At 45.9% G+C, this 21,430-nt stretch overlaps 1 protein-coding gene across 2 annotated transcripts in view; it reads right to left on the bottom strand.

Moving 5' to 3' along the window:
• Window positions 1-1,184: 1,184 nt before the first annotated feature.
• The window catches only part of LOC148502429 (glycine N-acyltransferase-like), a 75,611-nt gene continuing 55,365 nt past the window's right edge, over window positions 1,185-21,430 (bottom strand). For both annotated transcript variants that reach the window (XM_088449819.1, XM_088449820.1), the window contains 3 exons: window positions 16,859-16,985; window positions 10,479-10,611; window positions 1,185-1,846 (listed from right to left, as the gene is read on the bottom strand). In XM_088449819.1, the coding sequence (XP_088305945.1) occupies window positions 1,447-1,846; window positions 10,479-10,611; window positions 16,859-16,985 (660 nt within the window). In that variant the 3' untranslated portion in view covers window positions 1,185-1,446. The remainder of the gene's footprint in view (window positions 1,847-10,478; window positions 10,612-16,858; window positions 16,986-21,430) is intronic.

Raw genomic sequence — 21,430 nt, 5'->3', positions numbered from 1 at the left:
TACATTGGCCGAGTTTGCCTGTTCACGTACTCTATTACATTGGCCGAGTTTGCCTGTTTATGTACTCTATTACATTGGCCGAGTTTGCCTGTTCACGTACTCTATTACATTGGCTGAGTTTGCATGTTCTCATGCTCTATTACATTGGCCGAGTTTGCCTGTTCACGTACTCTATTACATTGGCCGAGTTTGCCTGTTCACGTACTCTATTACATTGGCCGAGTTTGCCTATTCACGTACTCTATTACATTGGCCGAGTTTGCCTGTTCATGTACTCTATTACATTGGCCGAGTTTTCCTGTTTATGTACTCTATTACATTGGCCGAGTTTGCCTGTTCACGTACTCTATTACATTGGCCGAGTTTGCCTGTTCACGTACTCTATTACATTGGCCGAGTTTGCCTGTTTATGTACTCTATTACATTGGCCGAGTTTGCCTGTTCACGTACTCTATTACATTGGCCGAGTTTGCCTGTTCACGTACTCTATTACATTGGCTGAGTTTGCCTGTTCACGTACTCTATTACATTGGCCGAGTTTGCCTGTTCACGTACTCTATTACATTGGCTGAGTTTGCCTGTTCTCGTACTCTGTTACATTGGCCGAGTTTGCCTGTTCTCATGATTGGCCCGAAGTGGGAGGAAAGGACAAATAGTTAGGTGGACTCTGTATAGCTAGGTTGAAATATGAACTGCCACTGATTGGTCAATTTGTGCTATAAAAGGGCAGCATTAAGATGACACACTTACTTACCTGCTAGGCCTTGAAAAAGACCCAAAGTTTTTGGTGGAAACGCATTGGTAATATATTTGGAGATATCCTGAGTGGTGGTGTAGACCTTTGACGGTGGAGGTATGCAGTGGAACCAGGGGATTCCTGGAACTCCATAGGATTTATACATCATGCTTAACAGAACTGGTGTTTACGATTCTGAAAGCACAGCCGGTAATTGTTTTGCTCTGCCAAATAAGGCCTAGTCATTTTTGTGTCATTTTCTATGTAACATCTTGTTTTTAATCTGCCTGTTTGGATTTTACCTTATTAAAAAAAAGAATTACACTATGTATTTACTTTCCATGCTTTTCTTGAGATACACAGTCATTGAGCATTTAAGGCATGAAAGTGTAAAATAAGAGACAGGACAGCAAGATACCAGTTATTCGTTTACACGAATTGGGGACTTTTATTCACGGTTTTGGTAGAAGACTCGGACATAGTAGATATTCATTACATTTATCCTTGTGTAACAAGGGAGGTAATTCTATTCATTTGTTTCATCTAATAGTTTTATTGAGCATCAGTGGGTAATTTTTACCTTATTTTCTTTTGTTAATTGTTTAAAACAGAGGTGTGGGGAGCACCCCAAAATGGTTTATGTGACTTATAGGCTGCTCTATGCACTTGGAAATTGACCAACAATCAGTACTATAAAGAACCAGAATAGATTATTTATTCAACAGCTGAAACTTCCACTGTATCCATCTGCCCACGAGTGGGAATCCTGCTGCAATAGTCGCCGCTTGACTTCTTTTATTGTCTGGAGCCACGGAGCAGTAGAGTGGGGCCCCCTTGGAATGCATCATAGAAGCAAGCCTAACTATCATGGTACGAAATACTCCGAGGTTCCTGTAGCGGCTGTCTGTGTACCCTATACGCTGTTCTGAAGACTGGTCACTCACTATCCAGGCAACCGGCTGTCCTACGCCTTCTTTTCTGGCACAAATGTTGGGGAATGTCTGGATCCATCGTTTCACTAAGCGTTCGCTGCGCTCATTTCCACCATACATCCAGGTTGCATTAACATGGCATGCTTCTTCAGGCTGGAGTGTGGAGAACTGCAACTCGCTGTGTAAACACAGAAAACAGGAGGGAATTAAGTTAATAGTGAGCAGTTTGAGTGTTGTGATATACCCTTGGCTACATACAAAAAGCATATAAATCATTACCTAAATATATCCGAATATTACATACTATACATTTGAAACTAAACTATAGTTGTACTCAGTGGTGGCTCCAAGTCCTGGGGGGGCTGACAGTCTGAAGTGTGTGCATGCTCAGGACCGCGATAGCACACGTGCACCAACAACCAGGCTTCTAGGGTCTGCGTTGGTTGCAGGCCTTAAGGCTCATACACACTAGATGATAAATTGAACGATATAGATGATAACAATATCGTTATCGTTCATATGTGTTCAGATCGTCCAGTGTGTATACACAATATCGTTAACGATGCGCTCTCCTGCGGATCTTTAACAATGTCTTTCATCGCCCATACTTGCAGGGCAACCTGATGATGTAGTCAGGTTCTGCAAGTAAGGGTATGAGGGAGGGTGCCGTCACTGAACGGTATCGTTCAGTGTGTATGCTCAATGTCGGGAATGACACTGAGCCCCGGAGTTTAAACACTTCACGATATTGCTCATGGAGCATATCGTTAAGTGTGTATGTGGCTTTAGAAGCAAGATAGGGCTCCAGTTATAGCAGGAGAGTAGCTTCCCATTGGAAGCGCTCTCTCTGCTAATTGCAGTCTGGACTAGCAGTCCCAGGGGAAGAATGCACCTCCCCCTTGGACTGCCTGTCCAGCCATGATTTGCAAGGAGCACTTCTGGGGCCACTGCGCAATAGCTTTATGTAACCAGGAATGGTTAAACCATTGAACAGTTACTTTGCAATGGCTACATTGGCATGTTGCTATGACTACAACACTATGGATCCATGTAACAATGGCCATGCCATATTTTAGATAAAATAGGGACTTTCTTTAACTTCTAACGGTATTCTTGCCAAAAGTTGCCGACTGGGAGATCAATCTGAAAGAAATGTATTAAGGCTCCTGATTGGCTGCTGGTCCTGGAGCTGTGATTGGCTCGTGGCCGGCTTATGAAACGCCGTCAGAGCTGTTTATGAATTCTCCTGGACTGCTGTTCCTGGCTGTCATTGCAGCACCGCTGCCACCCGGGCTCCCATCTCTGAAAAGCAGCCAGCGCTAATCCTACCTGGCTAGCTGCACCAGCACCAGTGGCATAACTAGGGCAGGGCGAGCGGGCCACGGTACCAGCCCACCCTAGTTATCCAGTGTAGTGCCGACCGCAGTGTGTGTGGTCAGCACTACACATTTACACAGGACCGGCGCTAGGCTTCCCAGCGTCGGTCCTGTGCTGCACAGCTGAGCCCCTTCCCTCCCCCTGAGCGCTTGCCCAATAGCGCCAGGAGGAGGGTGGCAGGCGGGCGGGCTCAGGCTGTGCTGACACACACATCGCTGCCAGCACTGGCGGGGATGTGTGTGCTACCCAGCAGCCAATGAGAGTCAGACGACTCTCATTGGCTGCTGCTACTGCACACACATCACCGCCGAGCGTCAGCAATGTGAGTGTGAATCAGCAGCCAATGAGGTCAGACACAGTCTCATTGGCTGCTGCTGCTGCACACACATCACCGCCAGTGCTGGCGGCGATGTGTGTATTAAACAGCAGTCACTGAGAGTCAGATAGACTCTCATTGACTGCTGCAGCCGCAGCACCCACTGCAAGAGCCGGCTCCCCTCCAGCTCCTGCAGTGGGTAATGGGAGAGACGTCATGACATCATGACGTCTCTCCCATAATGCAGAGTGCGCCAGCCCGGGAGGACTGACGTGCGGACGGCAGTGTGGATTCAGGTAAGAATTTTTCCTTTATTTATTGTTTCATTTCAGTGTGTATTTATCGGGGAGGGGACTACTACTGGGGGCACTGCTTTTTGGCGGGTTCCACTACTGGGGACTACTACTGGGGGCACTGCTTCGGGGGGGGACTGTTACTGAGGAGGTGACTACTACTGGGGGCACTGCTTCGGGGGGGGACCACTACTGGGGGCTACTACTGGGGGGGACCACTACTGGGGTCTACTACAAGGGGCACTGCATTAAGGAGGATTTCTACTGGGGCCACTATAAAGGGCACTGTATAAGGGGGACTACTACTGGGGGCACTGCATTGGGGGGGACCACTACTGGGGACTACTACTGGGGGGGACCACTACTGGGGGGGGACTACTATTGGGGGCACTGCATCAAGGGGGACTCCTACTGGGGCACTATATAAGGGGCTTACTACTGGGGGCACTGCACAGGGGGACCACTACAGGGGGCACTGAAAAGGGAGACCAGTGGAAGGGGGTACTGCATAGGGGGGATAACTACTGGGGGCCTGCATAAGGGGGACAACTACTGGGGGCACTACTGGGAGGCTGCATATGGGGGATCACTACAGGGGGAACTGTGTAAGGGGCACTGCATATGGGGGATCACTACCGGGGGCCTGTATAAGGGGCAATAATCATGGGCTGCATAAGGGGGACCACTACTGGGGGTACTGTATAAGGGGCACTACTGGGGGCCTGCATAAGAGGGACCACTACTGGGGGTATTGTATACTGGGGCTACTATATAAGGGGGACCACTACTAGGGGCACTGCATAGGGGGGACTGTATAAGGGGCACTGCATTAAGGTGCAAATGGACAGAAATGTTCCCAGTGACAAGAAAGGGGTGTGTGTCATGTTGACACGCCCCATATTTCAGTGGCCACGCCCCTTGCGACCACGCCTATTTTTCAACGTCCGCGCCTGCGGCGAGTGCACATAGTGGGGGGGCTTCATTTTCAAATTTACCCTGGGCTCCAAATACCTTAGTTATGCCACTGACCAGCACAACCAGCTGAAAAGACAGGTACTCCCTGACCTTGCCCTGTGCTCTTCCCCCTGTTCCAGCCAGCCTTCTCTGTCCACCCGTTGTTTCAACCAGCCTTCCCTGCCTTGCCCCCTCTCTGTTACAGCCTTCGTTGCCCTGTGCTTACCCCCAAGTCCAGCAAGCCTTCCTTGTCCCCCCCTAGTCAGCCAGCCTTCCCTGTACACCCCCTAGTCAGCCAGTCTTCCCTGCCCTGTCCCTACCCCCTAGTTAAGCCAGCCTTCCCTGTCCCCCCCAGTCAGACAGCCTTCCCTGTCTCCCCAGTCAGACAGCCTTCCCTGTCTGCCCCCTAGTCCAGCCATCCTTCCCTGTCTCCCCCATAATCAGCCAGCCTTCCATGCCCCCCTAGTCAGCCAGCCTTCTCTGCCCAGTCCCCCCCCAGTCCAGTCAGCCTTCTCTGCCCTGTGCCTCCCACCCTAGTCCAGCCAGCCTTCCGTCCCCCCTAATCAGCCAGCCTTCCATGCCTTGTGCCTCTCTCCCTAGTGAAGGCAGCCTTCCCTGCCCTGTATTCTACACTTACCCTTCTTCTAGCTTTTTCTGTGGATCCAGCTTTTTCAGTGTAATATATATATACTGTATATATATATATATATATATATATAAATATATTTTATAGCATGTCGATCTAACAACAACCACAGCACAAAGTTTGTGAATTCTTAAAGGCACCAATTGATGTCCCACCCCCCCAGTGTAGCTCTGCCCCCCTCACCCCCGGGGGAGCTGCCTATCTTGTCAGTACCGGGCCCCGCAATTTCTGATGGCAGCCCTGCTTGCAATTGGTGGTATAAGCAGCACAGGCATAAAAATCCAGATGATACAGGTACTAGTACTATGATGTGGAGGTTCCTAACTGTATGTCGCCTGATAACTACTTTGGCCTGAGGGATATTCATAACTGGATAACACAAGCTTGTTTTAGAGTTGGACATAAAGATGTGACTTGTGTAAAACATTGAGCATTTACTCCAGTTGTGCCTGTATTTGCATTGAGCATAACCTATAGTGTCATTCACTTTGACTTGTAGAGGAAGACTGAACAAAAGAAGAAAGAAATTCCTTTAGTGGGGCACTCACGGATCAGGATTTATTATCAACGATGTGCATACTGCAGCTAAATAGGGGAGCCATCTAATGAATAAATAAAATATAACTTTTATTGTTTCATGTTTAAAATAAAAATTGCGAAATTTAAATAAAATTTAAAATGTGCGAATAAAATTGTGTGACCACTGTTATTTATGTTATATTAAATCATTAATTAGGTACTCATCATCATGTAGCGTAGTAGCTTTTTATGAGTTTATCATGGTAGGGTGTCTGTATTCTAAGGGACAAAAACACACTTTCACTTTATCCAGATTACTGAGATGTAATATATCATAGACATTAAATTCACAGAGTTAGGAGAGTAGGGAATACATTGGGCGGAATTCAATTGTTTCTACCCCCCAACGTGCCCAACGCAGCTATTCAATTGTTGCTTCTGTCAGGCGCGATCAGCTGCCAGCGCTCCATTTCAGCTCGCAGCCCCAGAGGGGTGACAGCTGAAATGTGTGAAAAGTGACCTGTTTGGGCGCCCAAACATCACTTTTCGTGGTCGCGCCCAGCACTTTGGTCGGGGGTAGCGTAGCTGCTTTACGCGGCTACCCCCGACCACTTTGGGCGCGATTAGCGCGAAAAATGGCAGCAATTGAATAGCGGCCCGCGATCTCCTGTCACTTTAGACAGGAGATCCGGACCGCGTAAACAATTGAATTCCGCCCATTGTGTCAGCATAAATGTGACAGGGATGCCTTAGGATACACTGTTTGGTGTGATTTGATTTGAACAAACAGATTGCCTGTTAAGGCTTATTCTTACCCCTGGATGGAATAGGGGGAATATATTCAATATATAAGCTACAAATATTGAACAACGGGGCATTATACCCATATCCATCTAATAGTATCCTCTTTCTCTTGACAGTGATAGTGAAAATACACTTTGATTACATCACACTGTGGGCTTCATTCAGAGCCGCTCGTAAGCGGCCGCTCGTTCGTTATGAGCGATGTTCGCACATCTGCGCATGCATATGGATTGTAATACGCATGCGCGAACCAGTCAGTGCGGCCGAAAATCGTTTGTTCGCTAAATAGCGAGTGCCTGCTATTTTGAGTGACAGGAGGAGGCGTAAGTGGGTGGTAACAGGGGAAGGTGCTTGAAAACGGGGAGTGGAATTCAGAACGCAGGCGTGCTTAAAGGTCAAAACGGGCGTTTTAAGGGTGTGCATAATTAATACAGCAGCGTCATTGACCACGTCACTTGGTTATTTTATAGTCAGAACTGCTCGCAAGATTGCGGTAGGAAAAACCAACTCCAAGAATAGCGAGCAGTTCATACGCTGTTCGATGTACTCGATTAATCTAATAAATAGCGGACATGACGTTTGATGCGAGCGGCCAGGGGGCGTTTTTACTAAAATTACGACCGCAAGTTTTGTTCGCTCGTTCAGACATAGAGGCGTCAACAGACCGCAAAGAGTGAACGGTTAATTTGAATAGCCACCCCCTTTTTCTGAACGAGCGAGCGCAAATAGCGTCCGGCTCTGCATCAGGCCCTGTGTTAAAATAAAGGGCATTTTCTGACATCTTTAATCTCATATGATATCACTGTGATTGGCCATATCTATTTGTATTATCAAGTGGTGAGTTAATAGAGTTGTTCTCTTATATCTTGAATTTAATGTCTATGATATATTACATCTCAGTAATCTGGATAAAGTGAAAGTGTGTTTTTGTCCCTAAGAATACAGACACCCTACCATGATAAACTCATAAAAAGCTACTACGCTACATGATGATGAGTACCTAATGAATGATTTAATATAACATAAATAACAGTGGTCACACAATTTTATTTGCACATTTTTTTTTTTATATTTCTCAATTTTTATATTAAACATGAAACAATAAAAGTTATATTTTATTTATTCATTAGATGGCTCCCCTATTTAGCTGCAGTATGCACATCGTTGATACTAAATCCTGATCCGTGACTGCCCCACTTAAGGAATTTCTTTCTTCTTTTGTTTAGTGTTCATATGATCTATTCCAGGGTGCACCTCCTTTGATATATTATAATATATTACAAAAGGAAAGATTAGGAAGGATAAACAATTTAATTAATCTCTGTGCGGGTCATCGTGCCTCCTTAACTTGTAGAGGAAGGTCAGGAGTGTTCAATACAGGAATGGCACTGAGACGCAAGTCAAGCATGTACTTAGAGATGCTTCCATTTTCGGAAGCTTATCTTTTTGTGTCAGGTAGATCTGGTGCAAGTTTCCAGTTCAACATCACCTAAAGGACATAATTCTACTTAGATGCATGGCGTCCCAACAGACAGGGATGGTGAGTAGTGGCATGGGCACAAGGAATCCGCCCCTTTGAGGGGGCAAGGTCCGGTCAGGAAGCCATGGTCACATTGCAGGATAGCTTGGTACAGGGCCCTTGTATTCAAAATGTGGCATGGTCAAGCCCCTACATATATTGTTACACCCCCATCCCCCTAGTACTGGGCCGGACAGATCTCTTAGTGAGCCTGACAGCTAATCATATTTTTGAAGGATGGATGGGGAATCTGTCCAGACAGGACAGGGTGCCCTGCCCCTTCTGTACATATATAAAAGTAGGCAAAATGTTACTGTTAAATAACAAGTTGCTGTAGTAATTGAAGTGAAATTATATATATTGTAAGTAATAAACACGTTCTTCTTTACATGATGAGCTGGATCCCCACACCTGACCTACAGATAGAGAAGGAAGATGGGTCCACGCAAACGGTTATTCAGCAGAGGACTAGTTTATTGAGGAGGTCTGCAATCTCAGGAGGTTCACAACTAGTATCTAAACACAAGCTATTTACTAACACATTCACTTGACAATAGCCTGGTTCACATCAAATTACTCAAACAATAGCCTATGCAAAGATATCACCACAACAAATGCAAGTACAGTCGTTCAAGTAAATCTCAATTACTAATTTTTCAGCAAGTAAGGTAAACATTCATGTACTACAGTTAATTTCTATATGAAAGACAGTTACCATAACGATCAGTGCTTCAGAACACAATACATAAGCACCTATAAATGAAAGTTTCATATGATATATTATTGCATCATATAGCTGGCAAGAAGCACTATGGGGCTGATTCAGAGCCGCTCGCAAGTGCACAGCACTCGCAAGCAGCTCGGTGTTATCGCTCTGCGTATGCGCCACCTCCGGCGTGCGCATGCGCGAGCCCCAATGTGCGACTGAGCTTCAGTCGCTGCGGGGCTTGCTAAAAGATGGGGCGGCTGTCAATGGTGAGTGACAGCTTGCCCCCTACCACAGGGTCTCGTCGCATGCCCGATGATCGCGATAATCGCGACGGACTCCAGGCCACTCACACAAGCTGTGGGTGGTCACCCACAGCTTTGCGAGCGGGCTGGATAAAAAAAAAAAAACACGCCCTGATTCAGAGCGAGTGCTCGCCAGCAGCGAGCGGCTCTGAATCAGGCCCTATGTCGCTACTTAGTGAGTCCAGAAAAAGTGTCTCTAATCGTCACTGATCAGTACTTAAGACAACCCGGGTATTAAACTGTACTTAAGTCCTTGAAATGGTTACAGTCTTTGCAGAACACCCACTTCCTTTAAGATCAGTCTCTATAAATGTGCAGTCCTTCACCTGACATGTATTACAATGCAAATGGTACCTGTCCAGATGCCAGCACTTGTCTTTTAGCATGCAGCACTTGACTTGCACAGCTTCTCCTCTCCCTTGGTGCTGTGGTAAGTTCACTGAAAACTGACCACTTTCCACCTCACAGCCACTGTTACCCCGATCAGCTACTGATCCCCACTCTCTGAGCCCTCAGTCACGGCACACTGCAGCACACACACACTCCTTGCAGCTGCTTCTCTCCATCACCGTCGGCGTACACCACACCACTCCTGTTATGCTCCACATGGCAGCCTGCATCTCCTCTGCCTTCTCTAGTTTCACTTTCAATCCTGAGCTGTGAAGTGCTGCTCATAGTTGGCTGCTCCTGGGTCCTAGAGTCCCTCCTCACTGGAATTCACTTGAGAGGTGAAAGGGAGGTTAACTAGGGATAGGCGACGGTGTTATATAGCAAGTGGCAATCGATAGTTACCAACTATGCAATGGATGATCCTCGATTGTTTCACCAACCGATGGTCATCCCTGTTCTTTTACTGACTGGCACGGGGGGTGGGGCTTGGCAGGTGTCATGGGCGGAGCTATGCTCCACACCCTGGCATCTTGTAAAAAAACCCCATTTGATTATGCCGTGCCATTGATAGAAGGAAACCATCTGGTTCTACCCCATTGATGGTAAAAGCCTTTGACATCGGCCATAAACCATCTATGATTATGAATCATCGATGGTCAATGGCCATCCCTAAGGTTAACTCCTCCAGTCCCAGAACATTCTCCAGCACAGTGCAGCACATAAAAGTCCACATATATGGGGGTCCTTATGGGGTATCACACTTGCTGCAATACATATTTAGAACGGGGGCACATTTTATAGTACAAAGTGAATGCAAAAGTGTGGCAACCACTATGTGTTGCGAGGCTGAAATTTTATGAAACATGGAAGTGGGTTTTCATTTATACTTTTTTGTGACATCATTCTGTGAACCCTTTTGTTCAGAGTCTGTTTTATCCAACTTAACCATTGTATTGTCTTGTACAGTATGGGTTATTATACCTTATTGTGCAGTTCTTCAGTTCCTCTTCCTCTATCCCATCCCTCATGTATAACAGGTTATTTATTGTATGCATTTCGCTTCCATAAGTGGAACTGACCTCTTGTAGCACCTTCCCCAACTGTGGCTGGCAGCCTAGGATACACATAGTAACACTCAATTATTTACATTGATAAGTATTATTATTGAGTACAAAGTGCCCTCATTCAGAGCCGTACGCTCTGAGCAGAGCGCACGCTCTGAATGAGGGCCGGCCTCCATAACTAAGGAGCGTCCTCCTGGACGCTCGTATAGCTGTGGGTCACCACCCACAGCCTATACGAGCGTGCAGTTTGATGGCCGCGATGGTCGTGACCATCGCGACCATCGAAACTGCGAGCCGGAGCCTGCGGTTGAGGTTTTCAACCGCAAGGCCCGGAGTGATTTTGGCTCTATCAGAGCCAAAATCACTCCCACTGACATCACTAGTGATGTCAGTGGGCCGGCTTCTGACGGTAGGCGTTCCCTTAGGAACGCCCCCGTCAGGGAGGCACGCCCCCGGCACGCCCACCAAAGGGGGCGTGCTGTCAATCAACATCGACAGCACGCCCCCTTTGATCAGACACAACGAGCGAAGGACTTTCCTTCGCTTGTCGCGTCTGGCGCATGCGCACGACGGAGCTCCCTCCGTCGTGCGCATGCTCAGTGCAGAACATCGACCCACTTGCGAGCGGACAGCTGCTTGCGAGTGGGTCTGAATCAGGCCCAAAGTGCGGTTTCCTAAGCATTATCATACTATAGCAATGATCATCAGTAGGGACAAGTATGAGGGGACCGAAATACAGTTTGCAAGAGGCAAAAAAAGACAAAAACACTTATTGGGGGGCACTCGTATCGTAGATGAAAATTATTAATGGCAAATGATGGGTATGACTATTATAAACTTAACCTTTATTAAGGAAACCCTAGGATAAAAAGAGTAATATTAGGTGTAATCTATATGTTAGAAAGAATCACTTATAGATTCAACGTAAAAGTTGTGTCCAATCACAAAAATAATTGCTTCATTGCAAATATATTGTGGCCAAAATTTCTGAATCTCTTATTGGAGGTCAAAGGTGTGAGGGGGCCATATGTTCCAGCATGATATGCCAGGGGGTGTGAGGGAACTGTAAGTCCTAGAATGATGTTCTAGGGGGTGTGAGAGGATCATCAGACCCAGCACGACGTGCCAGGGGACCATAAGTACCAGCATGACGGGCCGACTCTGTGATGTTACAATACAGGTTAGGGGTTAGGGTTAGCCACTAGGGGGAGAGTTAGGGTTAGGCACTAAGGAGCAGGTTAGGTTTAGGCACCAGGGAGGGAGTGTTAGGGTTAGGCTAAGTAATCTTACCTCGAGCCATCAGGATGTTAACCTAGTCAGGATGCTGGTGTCGGGATTCTGACCGCCGGGATCCCGAACGCCGGCATCCTGTACCCAACCCGTCAGGACAACTCCCTCCATGGAACATGCGCATTAGAAAATGGACAGAATAGTCTCGTGGGTAAAAGCATTATTAAATGTATATGACAATGAATAAGGATGAGGGGAGTATTAATTGCTACAATTGAGTGCAAAAGCTGCATCTCTGCCTCAGACAGACTATCACATGGGAAAATGGCTCCGAGTATAGTGCTAGGCAGATAATTCACAGATTTAGTGATCACTGACTAACTATGGATAAAGGAAGGCCTCTCTAGCCATAGGCTTAAGCTGGGTATACAAAAGAAAATGCGTAAGGCTGCGCTTAACCTGTTAGTCTAATGGTAGCTGCTAGGAAAAATAGAACAGGGATCCACCTACCCTATTAATATAGAAATAATATTAGAAACAAGGGGGTATGTTTCAGCGCTCACCTTTAGAACTATATAGTTCCCAGTATAGGAAAAAAAATAAAAATAAACGTCTCTGACACATTTAAAACGGTGACATTAATTTATTCTAAAATCAATTAAATACAGATTAATAGTTCTATAAGACAATTTTATAAATAAATATATGGTTCCTAATACCGGTATACTAACATGACATTACAAACAAACAACATAGAAAGTTTGTATTCCAACTGATTGATAGATTTTAGTTGGAATACAAACTTTCTATGTTGTTTGTTTGCAATGTCATGTTAGTATACCGGTATTAGGAACCAAAGTTCTAAAGGTGAGCGCTGGAACATACCCCCTTGTTTTTAAGCTGGGTATACACCTATCAGATGTATCTGCAGATAATGGTTGTTCATACACACTGAACAACCATCATCTGTCATCTGGTCGAGGGTCCCGCTGGCCGGAAGGTGTGTCGCGCCCCCCTCCCTGTGGCCTCTGCTGCAAGTGTACGGGTGGTCGGCTGACCGCCCATACACACAGCACGTTGCCAATATATCTGCATATATATTAGGCATCGACTGTGCAGCACAGCTAACATGATATGTCTCTGAACGATGTCGTTCACAGACATATCGCTGGTACACACTGGCCGATGCACACCGATCAATTGAAAGGCCAATATATATGCCAATGTGTAGCCAGCATTAGAGTGACCTAAAGTATATCTCACCATCATAAGGTAACAGCGCACACTGTCGGCCATTTGTTGCATACTGCACATGCGGATGCATTGCAGTGTGCATGTGCGACCAGTGAACTGCGATCACGCATGGAAAACCATCGCAGAGTTAGTGACAGGCAGAGAGCATTTGGGAGTGATGACGTGGGGGGTGGTCAGAGAAATGCAGGCATGCCTGACCATTTGAACGCCGTTACATGGGCGTGCATAAATCAGCCACTGCGATGGCATAAGCAGCTTGTGTACTCACTAAGGTTAGCGATTTCTGAGTAAGGTCTGACCTGCTGTAATTGTGCATGAGGATCCGATGTTACTGTTTTTGTGGAATTGCAAGGTATTATGGATGTGAGATAGGGGAAGTGGGCATCTTTATGTTGACCAGCAACGGCTTTACAATTGCAGACATTAGTATATTTTTGCAGCATAACTGCGTGCGTAATTTCAGCCGCGATCACAATAGCAATCCATGCTGAATCAGGCCCATAGATATTAGTAATTGATTTCCTGGGAACACTGGACCTGATTCAGACACGGTCGCAAGGCTGCGTTCGTACATAGCCTGATGTTTGCAATCTGCGCATGCGTACAAAATGCAGTGGCGTGCGCAAACCAGTCAATGCAATCGCGAAGCGTTTGCAGCCTGTACACAAAGTATGAGTGACAGGATGGGCCATTTGTGGGTGGTGACTGGGGTTGTCTATGGTAACGTTGGTGTGGTGGTGCGAACGCAGGCATGTCTGTACTTTGGAACGCCATTTCAGGGGCATGCATAATTAAGATGCATCGTCAGCATACACGTCACATGGCTGAATTAAACACAGCAGCACTCGCAGTACTTGCGGTAGGGTATGGTCAGCCACAAGTGCTGTGTATGGGTCCGATGTCACCTGATGTTACCAATTGTTTAATACACTTCCTGGAGATGACGTATGTTACTAAGGGAAAGTGGGCGTCTTGTGTCAGGCTAGTGGGCGTCTAAATACATACCGCGATCGCACGGCGAGACATAGTGGGCGTGCTAATGTACTGCTAGCGATCGCGGGATTTGCATACTTTGGCTGCTGATGGCTGCGTGCGAATGCAGCTTAGCAACCGGGTCTGTATCAGGCCCCGTATTTTAATGGCTGGTGGCAGGAAAGTACAGGTGTAAAGGTTTTATGGTTACGTGAGTACCTAATACTAGCTTGATACTATCAGACTGATAGACTTCCTGGGCCTGACCTAGTGAAGTCACAGAACTAGTTCTGCACATGCGTAGATCCCACAACATCGAAGAAGTACGTTTACCATCGGGTTTGCATACATTTCTGAATCAGGCCCAAAGTGCAGTCATTTCTAGGAGTTTCCACCACAAAATGATGCAGTTTTCATGAAAATCTGTTCATTAGTTTTTGCGTCAACAGTCAGACAGAATCAATGAGTCCTCTTTCACCATGACTTTTCCTGGAGGGCTGAAAGTACCATATATACACTAATATAGGGTCTGACTCAGAGTTGTACGCTATTGCATTTTCAGCTTCAATCGCAATTGCAATTTTTGTGACAGACTCACCACCTGACATAGGGCCTGATTCAGAGCCACTCGTAAGCGGCAGCTCGTTCGCTCCGAGCGATGTTTGCCCAACTGCGCATGCGTACGGATCGTTATACGCATGCGCGAACCAGTCAGTGCGGCCGAAATTCATGTGCTCGCAAAATAGCGAATGCCTGCTAATTTGAGTGACAGGATGAGGCGTATGTGGGTGGTAACAGGGGAAGGTGCTTGAAAACGGGGAGTGGAGATCAGAACGCAGGCGTGCTTAAAGGTCAAAAGGGGCGTTTTATGGGTGTGCATATTTAAAACAGTAGTGTCATTGACCACGTCACTGGGTTTTTTTTTAGCCAGAACTGCTCGCAAAATTGTGGTAGGAAAAAGCAACCACAAGAATAGCGAGCAGCTCATACCCTGTTCGATGTACTCGATTAATCTAATAAATAACAGACATGACGTAGGATGCGAGCGGCCAGGGGGCGTAGTTTCCCAAAAAACGACCGCAAGTTTTGTTCGCTCTTTCAGACCTAGAGGCGTGAACAGACCGCAAACAGCGAACGGTTCATTTGAATAGCCACCCCTATTTTCAGGACGAGCGAGCGCTAATTGCGTCCGGCTCTGAATCAGGCCCATAGTGTGCAACGGACTGAACAACTGTTGCCATGCCCACTTCCTCTATCTGCATTGTGTGCAGATCCTTTGAGGGTTGAGAACACACCACCATCGACACATCAGATGCTCTGATTCCAGGTCAACTTTCTATAAAAATTTACTCTAAAGCCGCATACACATTAGGCGATTTTTTTGAACGATATCTACGATAACAAAATCATTGTGTATGCAGTGAAAGACCAACGATGCACGTTCCCGCGGGTCGTTAACGATGTTTGCTGTCATGCAAACATACAGGCCAATCTGACGATATCGTCAGAAAGTGCCTGTTCAGGGATGTGGCAGGATGACATCACTGAAATTTATCATTAACGATATCGTTCAGTGTGTACACTCAATATCTTTCACCAATATCTTTCAGCACATTGTCTAGTGTGTATGCCCCTTAAGACTGTGATTGGGAATGCAGACGCGATCGCAGACACATCCTTGGAACTCTTCTCAGGACCTTGCGATCACAGAGACATTGCGAATGCCATTTAAAACTACAGCTCGCACGTGAGCATAAAGACTATCATTGGCGTTTTGTGCATGTACAGTAACAAAAAGTTGCTTAACTGCCAAGACTTCCGCATAAGGAACAACTATAAATCAGGCACATAGGGCCTGATTCAGACCCACTCGCGAGCGGCTGTCCGCTCGCAAGTGGGTCGATGTTATGGACTGAGCATGCGCACGACGGAGGGAGCTCCGTCGTGCGCATGCGCCAGACGCGACGAGCGAAGGAAAGTCCTTCGCTCGTTGTGTCCGATCAAAGGGGGCGTGCTGTCAATGTTGATTGACAGCACGCCCCTTTTGGTGGGCGTGCCGGGGGCATGCCTCCCTGATGGGGGCGTTCCCACGGGAACGCCTCCCGTCAGAAGCCGGCCCACTGACATCACTAGTGATGTCAGTGGGAGTGATTTTGGCTCTGATAGAGCCAAAATCACTCCGGAGTTTGCGGTTGAAAACCTCAACCGCAGGCTCCGGCTCGCAATTTCGATGGTCGCGATGGTCTCGACCATCGCGGCCATCACAATGCACGCTCGTATAGCCTGTGGGTGGTGACCCACAGCTATACGAGCGTCCAGGAGGACGCTCCATGAAAATGGAGCCCGGCCCTCATTCAGAGCGTGCGCTCTGCTCAGAGCGTACGGCTCTGAATGAGGGCCATAGTGTATTGTTTCCTGTGAGTATTCTGATAGAGAATGAGAGGAAAGAGTAGAAATTGCTTATAGTTTAGGTTAGTAAATAAAATCAATTACTGTCAGGGAGAGAGAATCCTGGAGCAAGTGAGGGGAAAATAAGGATGAAATAAATACATTCATAAACAAATAAAGGAACCATTTAGGAAACAGCAGAAATTGACATCTTCTAGGCTGACGCATTTCGTAGTAAACCGTTCACTTGGTCCTCCTGACTGGTATCTCTCGGAGAGGTCCATAAAGTAGTTAAGTACGAACTGGAGGCTTTGTAAAACCTCTACCCAATGGGCTGATGACACTTCATTGTTAACAAACTATTTAGCTAAATTTTATTTTTTGGGTACCAGAAGCAGAGGACACATTTTCAGGCCCCTCATTAATATGTATTTCTTGCTGTATCCTACTCACCTAGTATCTGTAACTCCTGCTTCCAGTTTACAGCCTGGGGATTTTGAAGCATCTGGTGTAGACTCTGTGGGTCCTTACTGAAGAGAAAGTACGTATTGGTGTAAGGATCCAAGGGATCTGTCATTTCCTAGGGAGAGATTCAGTTTTTAAATGACCACTAAAGCCCCAAATCGTCAAACATAAACCATGCAGCCATTATACATTGTTGAGGCTGACCTCCCACTTCAAATCTGCTAAAATGTACAGATGTGCGGGTCTGGTTCTCAGTAGAGATGTGTGCAGAACCCCATGTTTTGGTTTTGGTTCTGTATTAACTTCGTACTTTGGTTTTGGCAAAAACGCCCTCACAGGTTTTGGATCTGTATTTTTTTTTTAGATCATGAAAACTGCTAAAATCACATAATTTGGGCCTGTTTTTGTTCCTACAGTATTATTAATCTCAATAACATTCATTTCCAGTCAATTTTGAACACATCACAGCTCACACTATTGTTTTAATTCAGTTTAGGCCAAAAGGTTGCACCGAGCTAGCTAGCTGACTAAGCTAAGCAACAGCAGTGGGCGGTACAAACACGTGGCAGTTCAACTTACAACATGGCACTGCAGTGGCAGACAGGATGGCAGTGTAATAAAGTATACGACCCCATAGAAAGAACCCAAGTATGTTTTCATTATCAAGAACTAGATCAGAGGCCCAAGGGAGATGGGGTATGTACTGTATGTAGTTAAAGGCACGGAAAGAAAGGAAGGATTTATCTGTAGTCAATTTGATTACATTTTTGGATTCCAAATCAAATTTAAAGGGAGGAGGGGGGTAGTATGGCCAGCGGGTCAGCCTCTTAAATTATTTGATATATAATCTATATTACACAGACAGTGTAATTGTTAGCATTACTGCCTCACAGCATTGAGGTCATGGGTTCAATTCCCACCATGGCCTTAACTGTGTGGAGTTTGTATATTCTCTCTGTGCTTGTGTGGGCTTCCTCCAACACTCCAAAAACATACTGGTAGGTTAATTGGCTCCCAACAAAAATAACCCTAGTGTGTGTGTGAGCATGAGGTAGGGAATATAGATTGTAAGCTTCACTGTGAGCAGGGACTGACATGAATGGCCAAATATTCTCTGTAAAGCACTGTGGAATATGTGTGCGCTATATAAATAACATGTAATGATATTACGTTAATTTTGTATGTGAGATAGACTGATTTGAAGTCTCTAGCTCTGCAGTGCAACAATTAATTTTCTTGACTTCTTGTCAACCCTTGTAAAGATTCCTTGGCTATTAGCAATGTTTTCTTTTCTGGTTAAAAAGTGGGCCGCACAAAGATGTAGCAGTTCAAGATCCAACATGGCACATCTAGGAAAGACAATGGCACTGCAGTGGCAGACAGGATGGCAGTTTAATAAACTATATGACCCCAAAGAAAGAACCCAAGAATGTTTTCATTAATCAAGAACTAGATCAGAGGCCCAAGGGAGATGGAATATGTATGTAGTTGAAGGCAGGGAAAGGAATGAAGGATAGCTTGGCAGTAAATTTAATACAAATTTTGAATTCCAAAGCAAATTTATGAGGGAGGAGGGGAGAGCAGTTATAATTATAAGAAAAATCAGATCAGAGAAGTGGAAAGGATTGTTAAAAAGCAAAAATCCCAAATCTCAATAAATATTGATTGTTGATTGATTATTGCGACTGGACGAACATGCCCCATATTTTGCCCACAAAATTAACTTGGTGGTTCATAATTAAAAATGAAATAAAAAAATTAAGGGGGCATGCAGGAGATGCTATCTGTGGGCAGAAACATTTCTGATAATTTTCTGCATTCATTAACCGCATGTAGAAGTTTTCAGCTGCTGTAGTAGTTCAACTTCAAACATGGCACATCTAGAAAACATAATGGCACTGCAGTGGCAGACAGGATGGCAGTTTAATAAATTCTAAAAAGGTATCTCATCTATGCAAAGACATTTAGCAATGCCACAACCAGCATACAGTATAATGCAAAGAAAAGAGGTGCAAGATGACATTGTCCTTGGGAACATGTTGTATATTAAACAGGACATGCACATTTTAGCCAACCAATCACAAGGACTGCCACTTGTGGCTGGAGTGATTGGTTTGTTTGGGCCCAGACAAAGTAGCTACTAATAGGCAGCTGGCAATGATCTCTACGTACAAAATGGTTTTACAGAGGCAAGATGTTGTTGCCATTATCATCCTTATCATTATTATTCTTCTTCACACAATATTAATTAGTCCCCGCTGGAATCCACCATTACAGGTGCCTCTGGACTTTGTCGTAATTGCCGGTAAAGGTCTTCCTAATGGAATTTGTAGTTCATTTTAATGAAAATCATCTTTTCCACATTTTGAGGAAGTAGCCTCCTACGCCAATTGCTGACAAGGTTCCCGGCTGTGCTGAAAACTCTTTCTTAGTACACACTGGAGGGTGGCCAGGTTAAGTAAAGGAAAGTCAGTTCATGCAAGGGCCTCCAAATTGCCTGTTTTACCTGCCAGTAGACAAACGGACTGTGTGACATGCCTATTTGGATGCTATGATTAAAAATATCTTCAACCATTCTTTGAATGGTGACCGTATCAGATGTAGTCGCGGTAGCGGTGACTGTGTCAATAATTTCAGGCAATTCTTTTAGAACTGACCAGATGTCAAAATGTTGAGTTTTTCCTGGCAGCCGCAGTTGCCAGAGAAACTGAAGGAGGAGATGTTGCCGTATCATGTGCGCTTGAGCTGACAACTTGCTTACTATCAGCTCTTTGCATCTCTTCAGATCTGTGTCTATTGGAAAAAAAGACACAACGTAGAATTTAAACCTAAGAGCAAGCACGGTCGCCAAAATGTATTGATCCAATTTTAAGATGCTGACAACACTTGGATCCCAGTGAAGCGAATAAAGGACTTGATCTACAAGTCCGACATACTTAGCGGAATCGCTTAGTTTCAGCTCCTCCTTCAGTTTCTCGAGCTGCTTTTCCAAAAGTCTAATTAGGGGAATCACCTGACTCAAGCTGGCAGTGTCTGAACTCACTTCACAGGTGACAACTTTGAAGGGTTTCAGCACCTTGCACAACGCAGAAACTATTCTTCACTTCGCTGGAGTAAGGTACATTCTCCCAATGTCATGGCTAGTTGTGTAGCTATGGATGGCTTTTTGCTGTTCCTTCATTCACTTCAGTTGGTAGCAGGGCAAATGAAACTGTTCAGTTGCTGCTATCTTCTACATGCAGCTGCTTAATGCTGAAAATGTCCCAAATTTTTTTGGGCCACAGATAGCATCTCCTGCATGGCCCTGTCATTTTTCTAAAATTCTGCACCACCAAACTGATTGTGTGAGCAAAACATGGGACATGTTCAAAATCATCAAGCTGTAATGCTCTCACAATATTTGTGGCATTTTCAGAGTCCAAGTGGGGTAAGCCAATTTGGATTGACTTCCCTGAGTTTTTCTAATACGTTAACATCTCTATGCTTTTTAATGAAGCCGGTGATATAGAGAGTAGCCTGCCTCTGAATGAGCTGCGTTTGTTAGATGTTAGATGTTGGTGCTGCTGAAGGCATTACATCCACCCAGAGGGCTGACACAGTCATGTAATCATTAGTTTTACCTGTACTGCTTGTCCATATACCTGTGTTTAAGTGGACAGTGGGTACAACGGCATTTTGGAGGTCACTAATTAAGTTCTTTTTAACCTACATATACAGGCAAGGAATTGCTTTTCTAGTGAAGTGGAAACTAGATGGGACACAGGACCTCATATAACTGTCTAAACCCCACTGCATTAATGGCAGATATTGGATGCAGATCTAATATTAGCAGAGCTGTTATAGTGTAAGTGATCCACTGTGCATCTGGGTGACAGCTGTCGTACTTGCTTCCTCTATCAAAGGATTGTTTTATTGTTTTACAGTAAAACATTTTTTAAACTACTAGTAGTAATCTTCTTGGTCCCCTTCTGGGATGAAGATCCTCCTCCAGCAACAGGCCGAGCGCTCAATGATTCTTTGGAAGAATCCAGGATAGGGGAGGACTGAGGGCCTGATTCAGATCCGCTTGCGAGCGCTGGGTGCTCGCAAGTGGGTCGATGTTGGCCCAGTGCGCATGCACACGACGGAGGTGGCTCCGTCGTGCGCATGCATGAGACCCGGATAGCGACGGGCAAGCCGTCGCTCTGGGTCTCGCTACAAAGGGGGCGTGCTGTCGATGGTGATTGACAGCACACCCCCTTTTTTGGGCGTGGCTGCCCAGATGGAGGCGTTCCCATGGGAACGCCTACCGTCTAGGGCCGGCCCCACTGACATCCCAAGTGATGTCAGTGGGTGGACTTCTTGCTCTGTAAGAGCAAGAAGTCCACTGGGACTTGCGGCAACGACACCCTACCACAAGGGTCTCGTCGCAAGTCCGATGGTCGTGATGGTCTTGACCATCGCGACCATCATCCTGGCCACTAGCACTAGCTGTGGGTGGTCACCCACAGCTATGCGAATGGCCAGGAGGCCGCTCTAAAAATACAATAGGCGGGCACTGATTCAGAGCGAGCGCTCTGA

This window comes from Taudactylus pleione, unplaced genomic scaffold, assembly GCF_031769625.1.
Source record: "Taudactylus pleione unplaced genomic scaffold, aTauple2 ptg000497l, whole genome shotgun sequence".
Classification (NCBI taxonomy): Eukaryota; Metazoa; Chordata; class Amphibia; order Anura; family Myobatrachidae; genus Taudactylus; species Taudactylus pleione.
Note: the sequence above shows the minus strand (reverse complement) of the source record. Positions and strands in the feature narration are given on the sequence as shown.